This window comes from Lepidochelys olivacea, assembly GCF_965140295.1.
Source record: "Lepidochelys olivacea isolate rLepOli2 genome assembly, chromosome: 3".
NCBI lineage: Eukaryota > Metazoa > Chordata > Testudines > Cheloniidae > Lepidochelys > Lepidochelys olivacea.
The window spans coordinates 154,974,879-154,998,906 of record NC_140413.1 but is presented as its reverse complement, the minus strand read 5'-3'; the positions used below and the strand labels follow the sequence as shown (position 1 = coordinate 154,998,906).

General features: G+C 45.7%; 2 protein-coding genes across 8 annotated transcripts in view; one reads left to right on the top strand and one right to left on the bottom strand.

Annotated features, from left to right (window-relative positions):
- The window catches only part of BABAM2 (BRISC and BRCA1 A complex member 2), a 307,233-nt gene extending 306,321 nt beyond the window's left edge, over window positions 1-912 (bottom strand). For 2 of the 5 annotated variants that reach the window (XM_084622913.1, XM_084622914.1), the window contains exon 1: window positions 323-413. In XM_084622913.1, coding sequence (XP_084479039.1) covers window positions 323-360 — 38 coding nt within the window. In that variant the 5' untranslated portion in view covers window positions 361-413. Of the gene's footprint in view, window positions 1-264; window positions 452-835 lie in introns of those variants that run through there. The other 3 variants (XM_084622917.1, XM_084622915.1, XM_084622916.1) reach the window with 3 other exon arrangements.
- RBKS (ribokinase) overlaps window positions 566-24,028 on the top strand; it is a 114,219-nt gene continuing 90,756 nt past the window's right edge. For all 3 annotated transcript variants that reach the window (XM_084622919.1, XM_084622920.1, XM_084622918.1), the window contains exon 1: window positions 566-843. In XM_084622919.1, the coding sequence (XP_084479045.1) occupies window positions 779-843 (65 nt within the window). In that variant the 5' untranslated portion in view covers window positions 566-778. The remainder of the gene's footprint in view (window positions 844-24,028) is intronic.

Genomic DNA, 24,028 nt, shown 5'->3' with positions numbered 1-24,028 from the left:
TGGGACTCCTCGCACCACCGCTCTGGGGAGAGGCCTTGTAGCAGGATCCCTCGTGCCAACGGTGGGGAGAGGCATCCACTATGTTGGGACCCCTCGTGCACCCACGCTGGGTGGGGGATGGGGGGAGCATAACCCACAGCAGGGCCCGTCACGGTGCATGGGGCAGCCCCTCCCCTAGACCCCCCTCCATGTCTACGCCACGCCCCCCAGGGCGAGAGAGACCCGGGAAGCGACCCACCCAATTACCCCGTTCCCCACCCCTACCCCAGCCTGCTGGGGGCGCTGCTCCCTCTGGCCCCTCCCTAGCGCTATCTCCAGGTACCTCCAGTCACTACGGGGCAGTAGAAAAAGCCTTAGCATCGGCCGCGGGCACGCGCCTTACCCCGGCACCCCTCTCGCCTACGGGCGCGCCCCCTGCCGAAGGCGTGCGCGCTCCCGGCTCGCAGTTACCGGGAGAGCGTGGGGGGAGGGTGTCAACGTAACTGTAGGGGGACTCCGCACCTGCCTGAATGAATGTCCCCGTCTCCCAGGAGCGGGGGGCCGCAGCCGAGAGGGAGAGGAGAGAGTGGAGGGGGTGACCCATAGGGCGGGGAAGGAGAGAGGCAATGGAGCGGGCTCGGCAATCAGGCATTTGAGGGGAGCAGCCCTGGGCTGGCCGAAGGACCCCCCCCTCCCCCCGTTGACAACCAGCGAAGCTCCCGAAGCGGCTGCCCAGGCAGCAGGGGGGTCAAAGTTCACAGGACGGAGACCCGGCCGCTGACCCTGCGCCTCTCGGGCGATGGCCGCTGCTGGCCCGACTGAGGTGGTGGTGGTGGTGGGATCCTGCATGACCGACCTGGTCAGGTTAGTACGTGGAGTCGCTCGCTGGTGTGGTGACGAGCGAGCGCCCCTCGGTGCCGGTGCCTCAGCCCCACCCCCATCCTGGGCAGCACCACCCCGCCCCCATTGCCCGGAGGAGGTGGGGGCTAGGCTGAGGCACAGAGAGCGGGAGGGTCACACGGTGAGTCAGAGTCTGCAAGAGAACCCAGGGGTCCTGGCTCCAAACCACAGATCACACCGGGCTGGGAAAATCCTCTTGCCCCACGAGCTAATAAAGCCAGTGTCAGGTTTCCCACCTGCTGTGGGTGGATGAATGGGGAGGAACAGGCTGGGTGTCATCAGCAGATCAGCACTGGGCTGCCAGTCAGAAGGGAGGGTGGATGAATGGGACTGAAGCAAAGACCTGCTTCGGGTGTGGAGGGAAAGGAGAAGAGGTATGAGCAGAACAATGTAACTGAGCTGCCAGTCAGAGGGTTGGTCCGAGCTGATGTCAGCCGTACCAGTAATGCTTTGAGAGAAGCGTGTAGACCCAGGGAGAAGTGCACTGAGAGGAATGCCTGAGGCTGAACCTCAGTTTGAATGCATTGTCTGCTAGCGCTTTGATCAGCCGTTTGTGGTAACTTGACGACAGGGACATTGAGTCTGGGGTTTCCAGCTGTACTCAGGCTGTTCAAAGTTCTCTTTGCCAGAAGGGCAAATTATATTTTTCACTCAGACCGTAGTAGTCTGTGAACCCTTTCTTAGATCCAGGCAAATCTACCAGAAGGACAGTTTGATTTGATCTTAAGAAAGTAAATAAAGCATGCAAACAAATCTTCAGCTAGTTCAAAGGTGATTTTCTCTACCACATAGGCAAGTGACAGTTTAATATGCTAACCCCCCCACACACACGCGCGCGCCCCTCAAACCAACCCATCAACCTATATCAGCATGGGATAATACTGAAGTTCCTGGTCAAGAAAGTATAAAGTACATGGCTCAGAAGAATATTGAAGGTGAGAAACGTAGACACAGACACCCATTCCAGAATTCATGAAAAACTGTCCATGGGTTTTGTGTCAGGAAGATTAAGTGTTTTGTGTAATTTGTAGAAAGCATCAGAAGCTTTCTGAGAAAGAGTCCTCTTATAAGCAGGGGTAAGACCTTTTAGAATTGATCCCTATGTGTACGTGAATGCTCCAACGGAGATTTAAAAGTCCTAAAAAAGAAAATGTGGCCTTTTATCCATGAAAAGTTCCTGTTACTAGTTTGTTCTGTAAAATGCAGTACGAGAAAATGCAAAAGTTTGTCACATATATAGCACAACTGTCACAATTGTTAAATGCAGTTACAGTCTTAGGCCCTGTCCTGATTGGAAAAAAGAGTGTGTGTTTCAACTGTGTTAGTTTAATGTGATTAAAGCTTGGCCCTTGTTAAAACACATAGGATAACACATTTGAAGTCATGTTAGCTGGACCTTTTATAGCTGATGGATTAAAACATATTAGCCTGCACATTAATAGGCGTTGGAGGGCTTTTCACTTGTGTTAAGCTAACTTGATTTAACTAATATGATTGGGAAAACCTATCCATTTTGCTCTTCAGTACACCGGGCCTTGGGCCTTATGTGTAAAGTAGTGTTTTTTAAAAAAAAAATGTGGAAGGTTGCAATAAAGTTAGCTCAGTTGAGCTAGCTTAACTTGCTTGATACTCCACTTAAACTGAGTCTACATTGATGGCAAGTGGGGTTTTCGGTTGAGTTTGTAAGCCAACTTGATGAAAAAGCACCCCTTTTCTAAGTCTAGAGAGGTCTCTGCGATTTTGAAATGCTCTACATTTGCAGGCCAAAAACTACTTTAATCTTGTATCAAATTACGTTAATACTCATGATGAGGAAGACTTTATATGGGCAATTTCAAAGTCTCTGAGGGAGGTGTCTCAGAAGTGCATACAGAAAGCTAGATGTATTACTGTGCTTGCTGATGGATCCAGTGATGAATTTGTATCTGAGCTAAATCAGCATGCATCAGATTTGTGGAAGATAGGAAACCTTGTACTCTCTTTGCTGGTGTACCATCTGGAAATAAAAACAGAATCAGGGAAACCTGGTATTATCATGTGGGGAATAATAGCTTTGTGAGAGTTGTGAATATCAAATCAAAGCCTATTAGATCTTGTGTAAACAGGGAAATGAACGGGAATTGCTATTCTGAAATATTTAATCTGGAATACTATTCCTGATTAATTCCCCATTTGGATGCTGTTATTCTGGAGTGAATCAGGAATAGTATTCCTGATTAAATTCACAACCTATTTTAGTCTAAAATAATTTTCTACATAGACATGCCCTCAGTTTGAATTTAGATAGCAAAATTTGTACATAATGTGCTGGTCATGTTTAGACAAGATGCTCTTGTTGTGGTTGATGCCATGCAAAGCAGCAACCTGTGCTTTATATTCTGGATCTTCTATGTAAAAAAATCCTATCTTGAAAAATTTGAGTTTGTGTTGAAAGACATTTAAGTCTCTTGTGGCACCTTGGAGACTAACACATTTATTTGAGCATAAGCTTTGGTGAGCTACAGCTTACTTCCACTGAATGCATCCGATGAAGTGAGCTATAGCTCACTAAAGCTTATGCTCAAATAAATTTGTTAGTCTCTAAGGTGCCACAAGTCATCCTTTTCTTTTCGTGGATACAGACTAACACGGCTGCTACTCTGAAACCTGTCATTTAAGTCTCTGTGACACTGGCAACCCAGCTAACCTGTATCTGACCCAAACCACTGAACAAGAGGCATTACAATTGTATCAGGACAATTCACATGTATGAAAATTTCAAAGAGATGTACTAGACCAGCAATCATTAACCAAATCATTTGTAGTAATAGAAACCAAGGGTAAATGCGAAGTGTACTAGTCTGTGTTTACCTGTATACTATTAGACGTTTAACAATGTAACTAAATTAGCTTGTAGGTACTAATCCCTTTTCATGTCTTCGCAAAAAGAAAAGGAGTACTTGTGGCACCTTAGAGACTAACCAATTTATTTGAGCATGAGCTTTACGAAAGCAAATAAATTGGTTAGTCTCTAAGGTGCCACAAGTACTCCTTTTCTTTTTGCGAATACAGACTAACACGGCTGTTACTCTGAAACTTTTCATGTCTTAATTGCCTTTACATATGTATGCAACTGTTTTCAGTCAACCTTAAGATCAAAGATGTGAGACACTGCATGAAATTAACAATATTGCATATATTGTCTTCGGCTTTTCTATCCATGATATAACGTATAACCGGCAGTTGCCTTATGTTAATCAGTGTAACTCTATTACTTGTGTATGCATAAATAAATGTTAACTTCAAAGTGATGGGACAGTGTGTACTCAACAAAGAAGACTCCTCAGTCACATGCTGTGCTCAAAACACTTAACAGCCTGCTTCAGCTATAAAAGTGAAACGTGGGGCCTGATCCTTTCATCTCTAGTCTGCTGAACTTTGAACAGGGAAAGTTTAACTTGTGGGACTGAGATCTTCCAAGTAGTTATTTGGAATACCTGGGAAAATATATGGAAAGACTCTCTATCAAACTTTACATCTAAGCAGCATTTGGATTCTGACCTTTTGAGATGGTTCCAGAGAGACTGTTACAAGCCAGCAGATACAACATCACTGCTATGATCCTGATCTATGAACACTGAAAATCACTTGTATGTATATGATTCCGTAACCATTTAATAACTCTTCTTTTCTTTTATTAATAAATCTTTAGTTAGTTTGCTAAGGATTGGCTGACAGAGCGATATTTGAGTAATATCTGAAATATATATTGACCTGAGGGTAAGTGTCTGATCCTTTGGGATTGGTAGAACTCTAAGTATGGTGAATAGGGTTTTCAGTAACCTATCACTATATTTGACCTGTTTGCCCAGATGGGCACCAAGGGCTGGAATGCCTAAAGGGGACTGTTTGGCTTCTGGTTAACTAGTGTGATACGGCAGAATTTCTTTTGTTACTGGCTTGATTAGTCTAATTATAGAATAAAGAACCAGTTTTGGGGACTGTCTGCCCTATTTCTTGCAGTCTGCCCTGAGTATGGCATTCTCTGTGTGGCCCATCCGGGCACCCGCTCACAGTCCCAAAGAATGATGGCAACTTCAAGCATGTACTGGTTAATGAGAGCTATTTTTGAGGTCTCCCCAATGTATGCTGGTTTACTATAATGAGGACAGAATACTGAAGGCAATGATCAAAAGTTATTTCTCTCACCTATTTGGAACATATTGCAAAAATTAAATCAGAAGCTGATGTAGCCCAAGTTAGGGGCACTCTTAAGGAGATCAAGAGAGACACATTTTTGAGACATTGCATTTAATGAAAGACTTAGCACTGACACTGAATTCTATCTTACTTTTCTAGAAGATAATCTTATTGTTGAGGATTGCCTAAACTATAAAATGCTATGCTATGATTCACAGCAATGTAATGCAATCTTCTGTCTGAACACTTAACTTTAAGGATGGCAGACTTGAAGGAATAAACATTTCTGGGTCTTTGTGACAAAGTTACAAAAAATATCAGATGCATATGCTTGAAGCTTCCATTAAACATATGGATGCCAGATTAACCAGGCTATAGCAACAACCATTCAATGCTTTACTCCATACAGTGGTCTAGCAATTAAAAACAAACAAACCAAAAAAAAAAAGAAGATGGCCCTTTATAGTGGTGTACAAATTGAAATCCGCTAGACCAGTTTACACAAGTGGTGAGTGAGAAGGAAAAGGAAGAGTGCCCTGTTCAAATATTGCTTCTAAAATTAGATTTAAATACCATCAAATTCACTAGAAATGATAGTGTACATGCATATTTTTAAAAAGGTTTTAACCACGAGGCCACCTGCCTTATAAGACTGCTTTTATTAGAAATTCTGTTCTCACTGTCATCGCCCTGCAGTGGCAGAACATGGGTTTTCCACAATTACTTTAGGATAATCAAAAGAAACTCACATACATATATTCTGGCTTCTAGTGAGACCAGGAACAGAACATATTTGTGGGCACAGTCACAATCAACACTTTATCAGCAATAGCAGACAGTAGTAGTGGAAGACAAGACCAGCATTATTCCGTATGGATCAGATCTAGATATCAAAACGGATGCAATCTATAATATCATTTAAATATTAGACATTTTACTTGAATTTTAAAGTTTTTGTTCTGACTCACATTCCCAGACTGGTGGTGGCAGAAGCATATTATAAGGACAAGATAGTAAACATATAAGCTGAATGAGAGTCAGACACTAAAAACACTTAAACAGAAGAAACTTTAGTACAATGTTCCAAAACAGCAAAAATGCACAGAAATCCCTTTAGACAATTTCTGCAGCAATTTCATATTAACTTGAGAGAATGAGACCACAGCCCAAAAATGAACAACATTTTTTTTTGTTGGATGTTCAAAATTTGAAATTTTTGTTTCCTATGGATGTTCTCCCCCACCCCACCCTCGCCACCTCCAGTCTGTACAGTCCCTCTTAGAGCTGGGAACTGAAACTAGGAGTCCTGGCTCCCAGCCCCCAGCTGTAACCACTATTATTATTAATTATTATAACAAGCTGGCTGACTGACTCTGGAAGAAATTTAAAGAGATGGCAGAGAGAGCATCAAGCTACAGAGCAGCCTGAGCCCAAATCGGAATAAACAGTAGTGACAAATGAATATATGGGATTAACCCCCAAGCACACTGTGAAGCCTTATTTTATTTGACAGCTAGTGGATGTATTGTGTCTGTTTTTGACAGAGACATGAATGTTCTGTCTCCTCTAAACTTTGGAAATACTTGCATAGTTTGTCTTGCCAATAAAAGGCCAAATTCCCTGCAGTGTAAATTGAGGGAGTGCCGCTGATATGCATCCTGGAGGGTTTTACACCTTCCTCTTAGAGTGTCAAAATTGGCCACTGCCAGACAGGATATTGAGTAAATTGTTTGTTGGCCAGTTCTGGTATGGAAATTCCTGTTCCTAAGTTATGTTCTTGCTAAAAATTGTTAAGTAAATACATTGTTTACCTTTTATTTTTATTTAATACATCTTTAATTTCACTTTCTTTGTGGGACAGAGGACAATATTTCCTTCCTCTTCTCTTTCAAATGGACATTTTTTCCCTTTTCTCTTTTCCTTCTTGGTTTCCATGCATGTCTTTTCCATGTGTGCACATTTCCACAAGCTCACACACGTGCACATTCGTCGTCTCTTTACAACATCCTTTCCTGGTTTTATTATTTTTCTGCTTTTACCCACATGCCCCTAGCAGCAAAGGGAAAATCCTCCTCAATGCCCACAACCAATATCCGCAGCAGTAGCACCTAATTCTTGTTAGTTTCAAACTGCTGTTGCCTGCAGCGGGAGGAAAGCACAACTGTGAGGTAGTACAAATGTAGTACAGCTGAGGAAATTATTCTGTTGGATCCGGAGAAGTTAGTAAGGCATGAGAGAATGTGTCATCTATGAGGTTTTGGTTTTTTTAATTATTATTTATTTATGTAGTAATGAGAGAGCTCGGCTTGATTTCAGAACCTGGACTCTTTTTGTGTCTTGTTCTCTCTGACCCAGCAAGGCCTAGGTATTCAGTAATGCAGCACACAGCATCTGTGTTGTGTTTTCTGCAATGACTCCTATGGCAGATCTCAAAATGGCGCGGATTAGCTCCAGAGAAAGTCCCATCCGCTCTTTCTTGGCTGTAAGGAAGAATTATGTGACTTGGGACTCTTGAAGGAATGAAGGGTGAACATCAATGGGATGGAATCCTATATAATGGAATCCGGGGGCAGTGGGGGAGTGTTCCTTGCATGTACAGTTCTTGAACACTTTAAATGTTCTGAACTTTTATTTACTGACATGGTGCCTGATCCAGAGCTCATTCAAATTAAAATCTTTTCACTGACTTGAATGATCGTTAGATTGAGTCTTCAGGGCATAAGCGCCATGATATATTTTAGTCTGAAATTCAAGTCTACAGACGAAAGTTTTGTTTTTCAGTGATATGTGCACTAAGAATCACTGCTATGATATTTTGGAGAAGAACATTTTAAATCCAAAGAAAATTCACTTACCAAAAATGACATTTAAAATAAATCTATGTATTAAGCAGAATCAATGGGAAAGAAGCCCGGTTATGTGTCATTTAGGTTCGTACATAAACGTGAATGCAAATGCAGCTTTTGTGGCAAATTAAAATGTGATTAGTGACCTAAGCTGTTACTGTTACCCACAATACAAAAATGCTGCACTATTTATCATGATCAACACTCACTGTCTAAGAGAAGCTGTTGTCTGGTAAAACCGGAGATGGTATGGATCTTAACTGAGGTGCATTGGTAGTATTCAGGAAACCTGCTCAATACTTCTGAATGTTGTCCCTGGTTCTTACCAGTAACATTTACTTTTGTTGTTTGTTTTTAAAATAGGTATATGAAGGTTGTGTCACAATTCAGGGCAACTGCACCTATATTCCCCCTCCGTGATCCAGCTTTTGGTTCCTAGCCCTCGCCTCTCTTAGGCAGATATCCCTGTCTCTCTTGCTCCTGACTGGGTTCCCTGTCTGCACTGTGTTATTCCCAGCAAGCTAGACAGGCCAGCGTCTGCACTTAGCTATCTCTCTTCAGAGACTATACGCAGCATAATTGCCCACAGGTGTAAGTTACCACACAGCTCTGTCTAAGCCAGTGGTTCTCAACCTGTTTATCATTGTGGGCTGCTGCCAACAATGTGTTACCTGGACTGCAGGATGAGAACCACAGCATGCCTCTCCCTCCACCCCACGAACTGCCCCCTACAAACCCCTATGCCCAGCACTTCTCACCCAAAGACCCCTCCACAGAGTGGAGCCCTGGATGGGGGGCTGGGCAGCAGGGACCCCAGACCCCACTGTGTGGGGCCGGGCAGCAGCCCCCACCCTGGACCCAGCCGGGCAGCAGCCTCAACCCCACAGGGCCGGCCGGCAGCCCTAGCGTCGACCCTGTGGGACAGTCCCCGGGTCCTGTGGGATCGGGCAGCAGCCCTGGACTCCAACCCCGTGGGGCAGTCCCAAGACCCCCGCTGGGCTGGCTGCCGACCCTGGACCCCTGCTGGGGCAGCCCCAGACCCCGTCACGCTGGGCAGCCGGGAACCCGGACCCCATGTAGCCTGGCGTCCTTTAGCACACAGCTGGGCCACAGTTGTGTGCTAATTGGGCCGCATGCTGGCTGGGGGTTGAGAAAAGTTGGTCTAAGCAAACACTTTTATTTGTAAGGTGAAAGCATTACAGAAAAAAACATATTAAAAACAATTTTAAAAATTTCTATGCATGCTAATAAGCTCACCAGAGATCATCCCCCACAACTCCAACTGGGGCTCTGGTAGCAGTCAGTCCTTCAACCCCCAAGCAGAGATCTTCCTGTGGTTACAAGTTCATAACAGTCTCAACTCAAAACAAACACACCGAATGGGCAGATCAGCCTGTTTCTTTGTACAGCTTGGGCTTTTGATTTTCAGATTCTGAAACAGTAATAAGTAGACAATGGTCCCTTCCTCAGGGCATAGCTTCAAAAGGCTGGATTTTTGCATAATTAGGAGGAAGGAATTTGCATTCACCTCCCCCCTACACATTTTCCAGTAAATCCACTTCACACATATTGTCCAAAAGAGCATTCCTGTCTGCCACATTATTCGGTGTAGTCTTTTGATCATCCAGGCCTATAAAAATACATAGCATTTGTGTTTAGTACAATGGACTCCAAAAATTCTTAAACTTATTTCAGTACGGTTGTCTAAAGATGTTTCAGGAAAATTGCCATCTCTCTCACATATAACAAACTGAAGGAAATATAAAGATGAAACTTTCCGTACACTATCTTTTAATGCAGAAGTCCAACAGGACTCCACTTATGAGACTTCACTTAACTAAAATTTCCCCTACCTTTTCATTTGGGTATGGTGTCTTCACTTCTTGTCTTGAACTGTTTTGTAGTATGCCTGTGCATTATCAAACTGCTGCCTACCATCCCAGAGGTGGCTGTATTTTAGTGAGGAGTTACATGATCCCTGTTTATAAATTTGTATATCTAGTTTGTAAATTGCTTTGGGATCCTTTAAGATAAAAGGCTCTACTTAAATGTAAGATCATTATCTCCTCCAGCATTCCTCCACCCCTGTGCTCTGCTCAGACTTCTCTCTTTCAGCTAGGGCTTGATCCTGCAAGGTACTGCAGCCTTGCTGTGTCAACGCACTTAAACACAACTTTTAACTTTTCAACCCTTGAGTAATCTCACCAACTCCTATGGGACTACTCAAGGGCTGAAAGTTAAGCAGATGCATATGCGTTTGGCTGGATTGGGACCAGAATGCTCAGTACTCTGCAGGATCGAGTTCCAGCTTCTGAAGTTACACCTTGCTTTGTGTTGCTCTGTGCCTGAAACAGGCTTACAGTTCCCTTCCTCCCACTCCTTAAAAACTGACTGACTTGTTCCATGAAGGATTCCAGCTATAATAGCCATGCCTAGTTCTTTGTTAATGCTCATGGAGTTAGCCTTTAAGCCCTTCAGAGCAGAGACCTAATGTCTGTTTGGCACAGCGAATTTATTACATAGAACAGGAGTGGGCTAACTTTTTGGCCTGAGGACTACATCAGGGTATGGAAACTGTATGGCAGGTCATGAATGCTGACAAAATTGGGGGTAGGAGTGTGGGAGAGGTGTGAGGGGTCCAGGTTCTGGGATGGGGCTAGAAATGAGGAGTTCAGTGTGCGGGAGGGGGCTCTGGGTTGGGGCTGCAGGGGGGGTGAGGGCTCTGGGGTGGGGTTGGGGATGAGGGGTTTGGGGTGCCAGGAGGGGGCTCCAGGCTGGGACCAAGGGGTTTGGAGGGTGGGAGGGGGATCAGGGATGGGGCAGGCTATTGGGGCTTGGGGGAGGTAAGGGCTCTGACTGGGGGAGGGGCTGGGATGAGGGCCGTGGGGTACAAGAGGGGGCTCTGGGCTGGGATCGAGGGGTTCGGAGGGCAGGAGGGGGATCAGGGTTGTGGCAGGGGATTGGGGCGCAGGGAGGCTTAGGGGTGCAGACTCCGGGAGGCGCTTACCACAAGCAGCTCCCGAAGCATGTCCCCTCTCTGGCTGTGAGGTGCTGCCAGGCGGCGCTGTGCGCTGTCCCATCAACAGGTGCCACCCCTGCAGCTCCCATTGGCCAGGAACTGTGGCCAGTGGGAGCTGCGGGGGTCACACCTGCAGATGGTGCAGCACGCAGAGCTGCCTAGCTGTGCCTGCGCGTACTACATAGGAGCCGGAGGGGGGTCTGCCAGTTGCATCCTGGGAGCCACACGGAGAGGGGCAAGGCCCGCACCCCAGTCCCTGGCTGGAGCGCAGGAGCAGGGCAAGCCCCAGACCCTGCTCCCCGGCGGGAGCTGAGGGACAAATTAAATGGCCTGACGGGCTAGATGTGGCCCGCGGGCCATAGTTTTCCCACCCCTGATATAGAACCATTGACATTCATGGACCTATATAAGTAAAATTCATAATGCCACTGTGCCTTGGAGATGGAGAACACCTAGTGGGTCAACTGTACCTCTGTCACTTTCCATTTTTTTCACTGTTTACAGTCATAAAACATTTTCCCTGTAGTATCTTGGTGTATGTATGTGTTTATTCCGAGTGTCTTTCCCATTCCACCCAGATTTCCCTCCTTTCTAGTAAAGTGAGGTCACTAGAAACCTATGTTTGTGATAATAGTCATTTCCAAGACAGTAGACTATGATGTCATCAGTGGAGGATTATGCCCTTCCTATGTGTGTTTGCAATTAAAAATGATAGTTTGTGAGAGAAAGTTTGTGTTTACCAAGCTTTTAATCATAGTCCACATGAGGCTGGGAAACTATTGCTTAATTCTCAAGAGAGTTCACATGGGGTAATGGAATACATGAATTAGGAAGCCTTTTGATTCTAGCAGGTGATAAGTTGCATTTTAAAAAAAAAAAGGAAAAGAAAATCAGTCACTCTGTCTTGCTCCTCACTTGATGAGAGAGCACATTTGTGTCTGACACAGTACCTTATCCCAGTATGCTTTGTATTACACAGAACCTCTTCTGTAATGTCTCGGCTTAGAACATCACAATTTTTCAGTCACACTTGGTTTTTTTTTTTCCTTTTAAGGAAGTCAGTGCTAAACAAATATACTGTAAAATATCCTGCTTTACCCACAGAAACGTAAAACATTCCAGCACGCATATCACTCCTTTCATCTCTATTTCATTGGTGTCCTACTTGTCAACTATCAGTAGTTCAATCTCTTTTATGTCTTTAACCTTGTGAGGTATGTGTGTTTTCTGCTAGCTTGATCACAGCAGAGGCTGTTTTCTGCCACCTAATATTGAAAATAAATTAGCTAATTGAAAATCCACGATTAAATGTCACAGCTACAACTGCAGATGAAAACCATACACTTGAAATTGTGGGTTTGAGGTGTAATTCATTTCTTTCCTGAAATAATGCAGCAATCTCAAAGCCAAATATAGGTGAAAGAGATTTGAATACAGAAGTTATGGAGTTCAGCTTAAGCTTTTATAAAAAAGGTAATGAGTTTTGATCCTGGAAATGGAAAATAAATAATAATAAAAAGGTAAATCTTTATGGATTTTGATTATAGTTAATTCCACACACACACAAACCTGAACTCTCATGGAGTCTCTTTCTAGGGGTATGTCTATACTACAGAATTAGGTCGATTTTATAGAAGTTGATCTTTAGAAAGCGATTTTATAGAGTCGATTGTGTATGTCCCAACTAAGCGCATTAAGTTGGCAGAATGCACCCTCAATACCATGGCTAGCATCTGACTCACGGAGCAGTACACTGTGGGTAGCTATCCCACAGTTCCTGCAGTCTCTGCTGCCCATTGGAATTCTGGCTTAAGCTCCCAATGCCTGATGGGGCAAAAACATTGTTGCAGGTGGTTTTGGGTACATGTCGTCAGTCTCCCCTTCCTTCTTCCCTCCCTCTGTGAAAGCAATGGCAGACAATCATTTCACGCCTTTTTTCCTGGGTTACCCATGCAGACGCCATAGCACGGCAAGCATGGAGCCCGCTCAGCTCACCGCTGCTGTTGTGAGCATTGTAAACACCTCGCGCATTATCCTGCAGTATGTGCAGAACCTGACTAGGAGCCGCCAGCACGAGGACGATTGTGAGGAGGACATGGACACAGACGTTCCTGAAAGCACGGGATGTGGCAATTGGGACATCATGGTGGCAGTGGGGCAGGTTGATACAGTGGTACGATGATTCTGAGCCCGGCAAACAAGCACAGACTGGTGGGACCGCATAGTGTTGCAGGTATGGGATGAGTCCCAGTGGCTGAGAAACTTTTGCATCTGTAAGACCACTTTTCTGGAACTTTGTGAGTTGGTTTCCCCCGCTCTGAAGCGCAGGAATACCAAGATGAGAGCAGCCCTCACAGTTGAGAAGCAAGTGGCAATAGCCCTGTGGAAGCTCACAAATGCCTGACTGCTAATGGACAGCCAGGAATCAGTTTGGAGTGGGCAAATCTACTGTGGGGGCTGCTGTGATCCAAGCAGCCCATGCAATCACTGACCTTCTGCTAACAAGGGTAGTGACTCTGGGAAATGTGCAGGTTATAGTGAGATGGCTTTGCTGCAGTGGGGTTCCCTAACTGTGGTGGGGCGATAGACGAAACGCATATCCCTATCTTGGCACCAGACCACCTTGTCAGCCCGTATGTAACCCGCAAGGGATACTTCTCAATGGTGCTACAAGCACTGGTGGATCACAAGGGACATTTCACCGACGTCCACGTGGGATGGCTGAGAAAGGTGCATGACGCTTGCATCTTTAGGAACTCCAGGCTGTTCGAGCAGCTGCAAGAAGGGACTTACTTCCCAGACCAAAAAATTACCATTGGGGTTGTTGAAATGCCTATAGTTATCCTTGGGGACCCAGCCTACCCCTTAATGCCCTGGCTCATGAAGCCGTACACAGGCATTCTGGACAGTAGTAAGGAGCTGTTCAACTATAGGCTGAGCAAGTGCAGAATCGTGGCAGAATGTGCATTTGGACATTTAAAAGCTTGCTGGCACTGTTTGCTGACTAGGTTAGACCTCAGCAAAACCAATATTCCCATTGTTATTGCTGCTTGCTGTGTGTTCCATAATATCTGTGAGAGTAAGGGGGAGACGTTGAGGCAAATTGTCTGGCGACCGATTTTGAGCAGCCAGACACCAGGGCTATTAGAACAGCACAGCTAGGCTCGCTGCGCATCAGAGAGGCTTTGAAAACTAGTTTCATGACTGGCCAGGCGATGGTGTGACAGTTGTGTGTGTTTTTCCTTGATGCAAACCCACCCCCTTTGTTGATTTTAATTCTCTGTAAGCCAACCACTGTCCCCCCACCCTTCGATCACAGCTGGCAAAGGAAATAAAGTCATTATTGTTTTGAAACCATGCATTCTTTCTTTAGTAATTGGGGGAAAAAAAGTTAGGTAACTGACAAGGTAGCCCAGGTCGGGTTGGGGAGGAGGGAAGGACAAGGCCACATTTTTGATTTGTAGCCACACTACAAATCAAAACTGTTCGAAGGACAGCCTTCTGTTGCTTGGGCCATCCTCTGGAGTGCAGTGGCTGGGTGCCCAGAGCGCCCTCTCCCACACCCCCAGTGTTCTTGGGCGTCTGGGTGAGGAGGATATGGAACTTGGGGAGGAGGGCAGGCGGTTATACAGTGGATACAGCGGCAGTCTGTGCTCTTGTTGCCTTTCCTGGAGCTCCACCAGATGCGTGAGCATGTCCGTTTGCTCCCCCATTAGCCTCAGCATCGCCTCCTGCCTCTTCTCATCACGTTCACTTAATGCTTTCCTGGCCTTTGTCACTGTATGCCTCCATGCATTCAGCAGTACCCTATCAGTGTGGGAGCACTGCATGAGCTCAGAAAACATGTCATCGTGAGTGCGTTTTTTGTTGTTTTTTTTTGCCTTCTAATCTGCGATAACCTCTGGGACAGAGATGATGGGGGGAGCGTAGAAACATTTGCACCTGCAGGGGGATAAAAAGGGAGAGTAGAATTTAAGAAGATACATTTCTGAGAACAAAATGGAGACTCTTTCACAGTGAATCAAGCAATTCACAGCAGACAGCACATGTGCTTTAGGTACAAGGTTGCATTTTGCCTTTTATATTGAGCACCTGCTGGTGTGATGGCACATCACACACGGCTAGGCAACAGAATTCGGTTTCCAGGCAGCCACAGTAAGCCAAAGGGCTTGCGGGGTTGGCTTCCGCCTTCATAACGTGGGAATGGTTTCAAACTTCGGGGCCCTCCTTTCCCACAGCAAGCAATGCCGGGTGGGTTTGCCATTTAAAAGGAGGGGCAGCGGTTTTTGGGTGGATGTGCAGCGCACCCCTCCCCACACCTCACTGCGTGGCTATTCTCTGGGATGATCCCTTTTAGCCAAGAGCAAACAGCCCAGCATGAATGGGGTCCTTTTACTGTTCCCTTACAAAAATTCCCCTATTTCAACCAGGTGACCATGAATGATATCACTCTCCTGAGGCTAACACAGAAAGATTAAGACCGAATGTTGCTTGAATGAGACCAAAACCCAGGACCATTTGCTGCCATACTTTGTACTGCAGTGAATTCCAGACTACTTGGTACTGGCTTGGCATGGTAAAGTGTCCTACCATGGAGGACAAAATAAGGCAGCCTGCCCCAGAAACCTTCTGCAAAGGCTTTCAGAGTACTTACAGGAGAATTCCCTCTCCATTCCCAGACACATTAACAGACTTTTCCAGTAGCTGTACTGTCCGCGAATGCATCCCAATTCTTCAGGGCAAATCAAACATTTAAACACAATTGCTTTTAAACCCTGTACTGTAGTTACACATGTGCACTCACCAGATGTGCCTTCTCTGTCTTCAGGTTCCGGGAACCTGCCTTGGGAGGGTATTGGCTCCAGGATGATGAAAAGGTCCAGGCTGGTGGGGAGAACAGATTTTCCACTTGCCTGCTGCGCATTCTCCTCCTCTTCTTCCTCCTCCTTCCTCATTCACAAAATCCTCCACCCTGTTACATGAGACTCCCCCCTTGCAGGTAGGGTTCCCCCCCTAGAATGCCATGCAGCTGATCATAGAAGCAGCGTGTATGGGGCTCTGACCCAGAGCAACCGTTTGCCTCCTTTGTCTTTTGGTAGGCTTGCCTGAGCTCCTTAACTTTCACGTGGCACTGCTGCGTGTCCCTGTTGTAGCCTCTCTCCACCATGCGCTGGGCAATTTTGGCATATATATTAGCATTTCTTCTTTTTGATCGGAGTTCAGCCTGCACAGATTCTTCTCCCCATACTGGAATCAGATCCAGTGTCTCCCGTTCGGTCCATGCTGGAGCTCGTTTGCGATTCTGGGACTGCATGGTCACCTGTGCTGCTGAGCTTGCCACGCTGACCAAACAAGAAATGAAATTCAAAATTTCCCGGGGCTTTTCCTGTGTACCTGGCTAGTGCATCAGAGTTGAAAGTGCTGCCCAGAGCAGTCACATTGGAGCACTCTGGGATAGCTCCCAGAGGCCCATACCGTCGAATTACGTCTGCACTACCCAAAATTCGACCCAGCAAGGTCGATTTTAGCGCTGCTCCCCTCGTCGGGGAGGAGTACAGCAGTTAATTTTAAGAGCCCTTTAGGTCGACGGAACAGGGTTGGTTGTGTAGACGCATTGCTTATAAAATCAACTTAACACAGCTAAATTCAACCTAACCTCGTAGTGTAGATCAGGGCTAAATATCTTGCACTGGTGAATTTGAAGGGAGAAAAAACACCACATAATGTTGTCCATTTGCATTGAAGGGGTTTGGGGTCATTAGAGTGAAATAAAGGCGTGCTTACAACTTTTATTAAAGAACCATTAAGACTAATGACTACGGCGTCAGTATTGCTTCCCCTGAAATCAATGGAAACAGAATTGGGCCTTCTCTATTAGGACTGGAACAGGAGAGTCAAAGAAGAGAATGCTTATTGTAGATTCCAGGTGGGGACTAGCATTATAAAGCTATTAAGGTTCACGACAGCCCGCAAATCAGTGTCTTTGGTTGAAGAAAATGGAAAGTTAGTAAGAGGAGGCCAAAACATCAAGATCCATCAAATACATATTCATCCAAACAACAGTGTTTCTTTTCCGTGGTTAAAAGCATCACAAATTAAGGAGGTTTGTTCATTTCTGCTGCTTGAATCATACCATTCTAACACAATGGCCCGTACACTGTTGTGTGTTATATAATCTCACATGCTACAGAAGTACTGTTGTTTCCTTCTGATTGCACAGAATTTCTAGATCACTGTGCAGATGCAGGGAGCTGTGACACACAACCGTGATATGTAGGTAACTATGCCTAAGGCATTGGGGGAGGAGGCACTAAATGGAAGGGAGGGTTGGGGTGATTTCACTACCTGTGATGAAGTCAAAGACTTTCTGAAAATTCCAGTACGCTATATCAACTGGACCACTCTTATCCGCAAATGTTCTATTTTCACAATGGAGAGACATGAACTACGGGGTCCCCCAAGGATCTATACTAGGACCTGTGCTGGTCAACGTATTCATTAATGATCTGAAAAAGGGGGTGAACAGTAAAGCGGCATCGTTTGCAGATGATACAAAATTATTCAAGATAGTTAAGGCCAAAGCAGACTGTGAGGAGTTACGGAGGGATCTCACAACAGTGAGTGACTAGGCAACAAAATGGGAGATGAATTTCAGCAATGATAAGTGCAAAGGACTGCACATTGTAGAAAATAATCCCAACTATACATATACAATGATAGGTTCTAAATTAACGGTTACTCCACAAGAAAAAAATCTTGGAGTCACCATGGATGATCCTCTGAAAACTTCCACTCAGTGCACAGCCGCGATCAAAAAAGGCTAAGAATGTGGTAGGAACTATTAGGAAAGGGATAAAATAAGATAGATCATCTCATAATGCCACTATATGAATCTAGGATGTGCCTACTCTTTGAATATTGTGTCCAGTTCCGGTTGCCCCATCTCAAAAAGGCAATAGTAGAACTGGAAAAATTTCAGAGAAGGGCAACAAAGATGACCATGGGCATGAAACATCTTCCATATGAGAGGAGACTAAAAAGATACGGGTTATTCATGTTAAAAAAGAGATGTCTGGGGGTGGGGGCTGATAGAGGTCCATAAAATCATGAATGGTGTGGAAAAAATGAATAGAGATGTGTTATTTATCCTTCCCCACAATACAAAAAACAGAGGTCACCTGATGGAATTAATAGACAGCAGAAGTACAAACAAAAGGGAGTACTTTTTCACACAGTGCACAATTAAGCTGTGGAACTCATTGGTATGGGATGTTGTGATGGCCAAAAGTATAACTGGTTCAAAAAAGAACTGGATACATTCATGGAGGATAGGTCCGTTGATGGCTGTTAGCCAAGATGGTCAGGGGGACAACCACACAGTGGAGGTAATCCTGAACTTCTGACTACCAGAAGCTAGGAGTGTAAGATGGCTGGATCATTCAATAATTGCCATGTTCTGTACACTACACCTGAAGCTCTGATATTGGCCACTCTGAAAGACAGGATACTGGGCAAGAAGGACCATGGTCTGACCCAGTATGGCGGCTCTTAAGAATATAAGAATGCAAGTTATTTACATGAAATGATTTTGACTGGGCCTTGGCAGCTTCAGATGTATACTCTGAACCCCCTACAAGATTTGTGCTTCACCCCAAATTATGCAAAATGAACACTATGGTGCATTGTCAATATACTCACCAGGAACAAAGCAGTGTATAAAGATTTCCATCATGTGACACTTAATGTTGTTTGGCAAGTGTTTTTTGATTGCTTCTTAGGCTATTATTGTTTAAATGGATCGATTTCCTAGTCCTTCACCCCTTGTCTCTAGAAGGACTTGTATGCCAGCCACACAAGGTTGATCATAGATTAAATGGGAAATTTTCTATGGTAACCCCTTATTAAAATGTCCATAGGACATCATTGACACAATGAAGATCTATTATATTTGAGATATAACACTAAATACTGAGAACATTGTATTTTTCTCCTTTATGAGATTTGGAACATTATGGTGAATAGTTCCCTTCTGTCTTGTTTATAAATTACTTACTGTATCTACCAGTAATGGAAATAATTCTCTTCCTAGATCCATCTATGGACATAAATATCTTTACTAGCATTTGGTGAATTTTAGTAGTCGTGACGGTAAGGAGCTGCTGGCACAAATCAGAAGCTGCAGTAAAAAAATCTTACAGAATTGATGGTAACAAATGAGTGAAAAAACGTTCTGGACAGGCATATATGTGACATTGCCTTTAGGAATTGTCTGAGCTGTTCTTTCCATAGAAGTTTACTAGCAAGGAATTTTTTAAAAATAAAAGGGGGGAGAGCCCTAATTGTTAGCGCCCCTTCCCTTCCTCCTCCCTCCCCGCTGTCACACACAGTAAGCTTTTCCAACTTGACATCTACTGTTTCCATCCTAGCCTAATATATGATGTATTATGTGCACAGACAGAACTAGAACAGGCTTCTTTACCTATATGTTTCCTAAACAAACGGGTGAGGGTATTTTACAGAATAAAGAGATCCTTGTGGAAGCTTATTGTGAAAGAAGGTATTATTGTCCCAGAGTAGGTTGGTTCTGTGTCCTCAGACACAGACTTTTACTTTCAGACTTTCATTTTTTTGTCACCTGTGAACCTGGACTTGCCTTTCAGTGCTTGTTGTCATGTCTCCCTCTAGCACAGTGGTGCTCAACTTATTTATAGGGTTGCCAACTTCCTAATCACACAAAACCAAACACCATGCCCTGCTGCTTCTCTGAGGCCCCGCCCCACTCACTCTTTCCCCCTCCCTCCGTCGCTCCCTCTCCCCCACCCTCACTCACTTTCAGCGGGCTGGGGCAGGGGGTTGAGGTGCGGGAGGGAGGGAGAGAGGGCTTCTGCTATAGGTGCGGGCTCCAGGGTGGGGCCAGAAATGAGGGTTTCAGGGCGTGGGAGGGGGCTCCGAGCTAGGGATGAAGGGTTTGGGGTGTGGGAGGGGCTGCAGGGGCAGGGGTTCGGGATGCAGACCCTGGGAGGGAATTAGGGTGCAGGAGGAGGTTCCAACCTGGGGCAGGGGGTTGGAGTGTGGGAGGGGGTTCAGGGTGCAGACTCCAGCCGGGCGGTGCTTACCTCAGGTGGCTCCCACAAGCAGCCGGCATGTCTGGCTCCTAGGCGGAGGGGCCAGGGGGTCTGCATGCTGCCGGCGTGGGCTGCATCACACAATATATATTCTACTTGATGATGTCACTTGGGCCACAGCTATGTGCTGATTGGGCCTCAACTGGCCTGCGGGTTGAAAACCACTGCTCTAGCAGCTAGATCTGTAAATTTCCTATTTATTCATAGCAAAAAGGAGTAGCTGTAACTTAAGTATTAGGGGCTTGTGCTCTTAACACAGAAGGTCTCCCTTTTGCTTTTTGATGAGAACCTTGGTGTGTCTATGCAGGGTTTGAAAAAACTACCCCACACTTATGAGCCAAAGCACTTAAGCCTACTACCCCGAGGTGAAACATACCTGAACTGTCACACTCTGACGGCCAAACGTTCCCCTCAATAATAAAAAGGAATACAAGAGTTGTGTGATGTTTTTAACTGTAACATCATCAGTCAATTTTCTATTTAATATTTTTATATGTAGCTTACTACATCTCTTGTATTATACCTTCTTTCCCTTTCTGGCTTCATTCCACATTTTTTTCCTTATCTTTTCTTTAATAGATCATGGTGTATCATTTCCTGAGTTGCCTTTAGTGTCACTTTCTTCTTATCTCTCTCCATTTCTTATCTTTCTCTATTTCTGCATTTTATTCTCTACCTCCTCTGATGTATTTTGTCTTTTTTCCTCCTACCTCTGATCTCCCCAAAAATCTCTTTCACTCTCTCACTACTGCATTTTCCTGCCTACCCCCACGCCAGTCCATGCATACATATGTAGACCTTCATAGTGTTACCAGATACCTACTAAGTAAAGGACTAAACGTATTAGTCCAAGACTGACATGAAAGATAGGGAGGGGATGGCACTGGCCAGGGTCAATGCCCAAGTGAGAAACCAAGAGCCTTTCTTACCCCCAGCTACAGAGAAATGAGAGCCAGCTTCCTCCTTCCCAGAACAGCACCAGTACATTCCTTCACTGTTGCTCATAGCTTTCCCAAGCAACACCTGTAGAACAAAACTGACCTATTTCTTTTCAGTTACACTATCACAGGGGCAGTGAAAATGATCAAAACTCTAGTCAGTTTTCTTTCTGCTATAGCTAAGCCCTGGTCTATACTAGGACTTTAGGTCGAATTTAGCAGAGTTAAATCAATGTAAACCTGCACCTGTCCACACAATGAAGCCCTTTATTTCGACTTAAAGAGCTCTTAAAATCGATTTCCGTACTCCACCCCTGCCAAGTGGATTAGCGCTTAAATCGGCCTTGCTGGGTCGAATTTGGGGTACTGTGGACACAATTCTACGGTATTGGCCTCCGGGAGCTATCCCAGAGTGCTCCATTGTGACCACTCTGGACAGCACTCTCAACTCAGATGCACTGGCCAGGTAGACAGGAAAAGAACCGCGAACTTTTGAATCTCATTTCCTGTTTGGCCAGCGTGGCAAGCTGCAGGTGACCATGCAGAGCTCAACAGCAGAGGTGACCATGATGGAGTCCCAGAATCGCAAAAGAGCTCCAGCATGGACTGAATGGGAGGTACGGGATCTGATTGCTGTATGGGGAGAGGAATCCATGCTATCAGAACTCCGTTCCAGTTTTTGAAATGCCAAAACCTTTGTCAAAATCTCCCAGGGCATGAAGGACAGAGGTCATAACAGGGACCCGAAGCAGTGCCACGTGAAACTTAAGGAGCTGAGGCAAGCCTACCAGAAAACCAGAGAGGCGAATGGCCGCTCCGGGTCAGAGCCCCAAACATGCCGCTTCTATGATGAGCTGCATGCCATTTTAGGGGGTTCAGCCACCACTACCCCAGCCGTGTTGTTTGACTCCTTCAATGGAGATGGAGGCAACACGGAAGCAGGTTTTGGGGATGAAGAAGATGATGATGAGGAGGAGGAGGTTGTAGATAGCTCACAGCAAGCAAGCGGAGAAACCGGTTTTCCCGACAGCCAGGAACTGTTTCTCACCCTGGACCTGGAGCCAGTGCCCCCCGAACCCACCCAAGGCTGCCTCCTGGACCCGGCAGGCAGAGAAGGGACCTCCGGTGAGTGTACCTTTTACAATACTCTACATGGTTTAAAAGCAAGCATGTGAAAGGATTAATTTGCCCTGGCATTCGTGGCTCTCCTGGATGTACTCCCAAAGCCTTTCCAAAAGGCTTCTGGGGAGGGCAGCCTTATTGCGTCCTCCATAGTAGGACACTTTACCACTCCAGGCCAGTAACACGTACTCGGGAATCATTGTACAACAAAGCATTGCAGTGTATGTTTGCTGGCGTTCAAACAACATCCGTTCTTTATCTCTCTGTGTTATCCTCAGGAGAGTGAGATATCATTCATGGTCACCTGGTTGAAATAGGGTGCTTTTCTTCAGGGGACACTCAGAGGTGCCCGTTCCTGCTGGGCTGTTTGCCTGTGGCTGAACAGAAATGTTCCCCACTGTTAGCCACAGGGAGGGGGGAGGGTTGAGGGGTTAGCCACGCGGTGGGGGGAGGCAAAATGCGACCTTGTAACGAAAGCACATGTGCTATGTATGTAATGTTAACAGCAAGGTTTACCCTGAAAGACTGTAGCCACTGTTTTATAAAATGTGTCTTTTTAAATACCGCTGTCCCTTTTTTTTTCTCCACCAGCTGCATGTGTTTCAATGATCACAGGATCTTCTCCTTCCCAGAGGCTAGTGAAGATTAGAAAGAAAAAAAACACACTTGTGATGAAATGTTCTCTGAGCTCATGCAGTCCTCCCACACTGACAGAGCACAGATGAATGCGTTGAAGCAAATAATGTCAGAGTACAGGAAAGCACAAAATGACTGGGAGGAGAGGTGGCGGCCTGAAGAGAGTAAGTGGCAGGCTGAAGAGAGTAAGTGGCGGGCTGAAGACAGGGCTGAAGCTCAAATGTGGCGGCAGCGTGATGAGAGGAGGCAGGATTCAATGCTGAGGCTGCTGGAGGACCAAACCAGTATGCTCCAGTGTATGGTTGAGCTGCAGCAAAGGCAGCTGGAGCACAGACTGCCACTACAGCCCCTGTGTAACCAACCGCCCTCCTCCCCAAGTTCCATAGTCTCCACACCCAGACGCCCAAGAACGCGGTGGGGGGGCCACCGGCCAACCAGCCTCTCTGCCACAGAGGATTGCCCAAAAAAAAGAAGGCTGGCATTCAATAAATTTTAAAGTTGTAAACTTTTAAAGTGCTGTGTGGCATTTTTCTTCCCTCCTCCACCACCCCTCCTGGGCTACCTTGGTAGTCATCCCCCTATTTGTGTGATGAATGAATAAAGAATGCATGAATGTGAAGCAACAATGACTTTATTGCCTCTGCAAGCGGTGATTGAAAGGAGGAGGGGAGGGTGGTTAGCTTACAGGGAAGTAGAGTGAACCAAGGGGCGGGGGGTTTCATCAAGGAGAAACAAACAGAACTTTCACACCGTAGCCTGGCCAGTCATGAACCTGGTTTTCAAAGCTTCTCTGATGCATACCGCGCCCTCCTGTGCTCTTCTAACTGCCCTGGTGTCCGGCTGCGTGTAACCAGCTGCCAGGCAATTTGCCTCAACCTCCCACCCCGCCATAAACGTCTCCCCCTTACTCTCACAGATATTGTGGGGCACACAGCAAGCAGTAATAACAGTGGGAATATTGGTTTTGCTGAGGTCTAAGCGAGTCAGTAAACTGCACCAGCGCGCCTTTAAACATCCAAATGCACATTCTACCACCATTCTGCACGTGCTCAGCCTGTAGTTGAACAGCTCCTGACTACTGTCCAGGCTGCCTGTGTACAGCTTCATGAGCCATGGCATTAAGGGGTAGGCTGGGTCCCCAAGGATACATATAGGCATTTCAATGTCCCCAACACTTATTTTCTGATCTGGGAATAAAGTCCCTTCCTGCAGCTTTTGAAACAGACCAGAGTTCCTGAAGATGCGAGCGTCATGTACCTTTCCCGACCATCCCACGTGGATGTT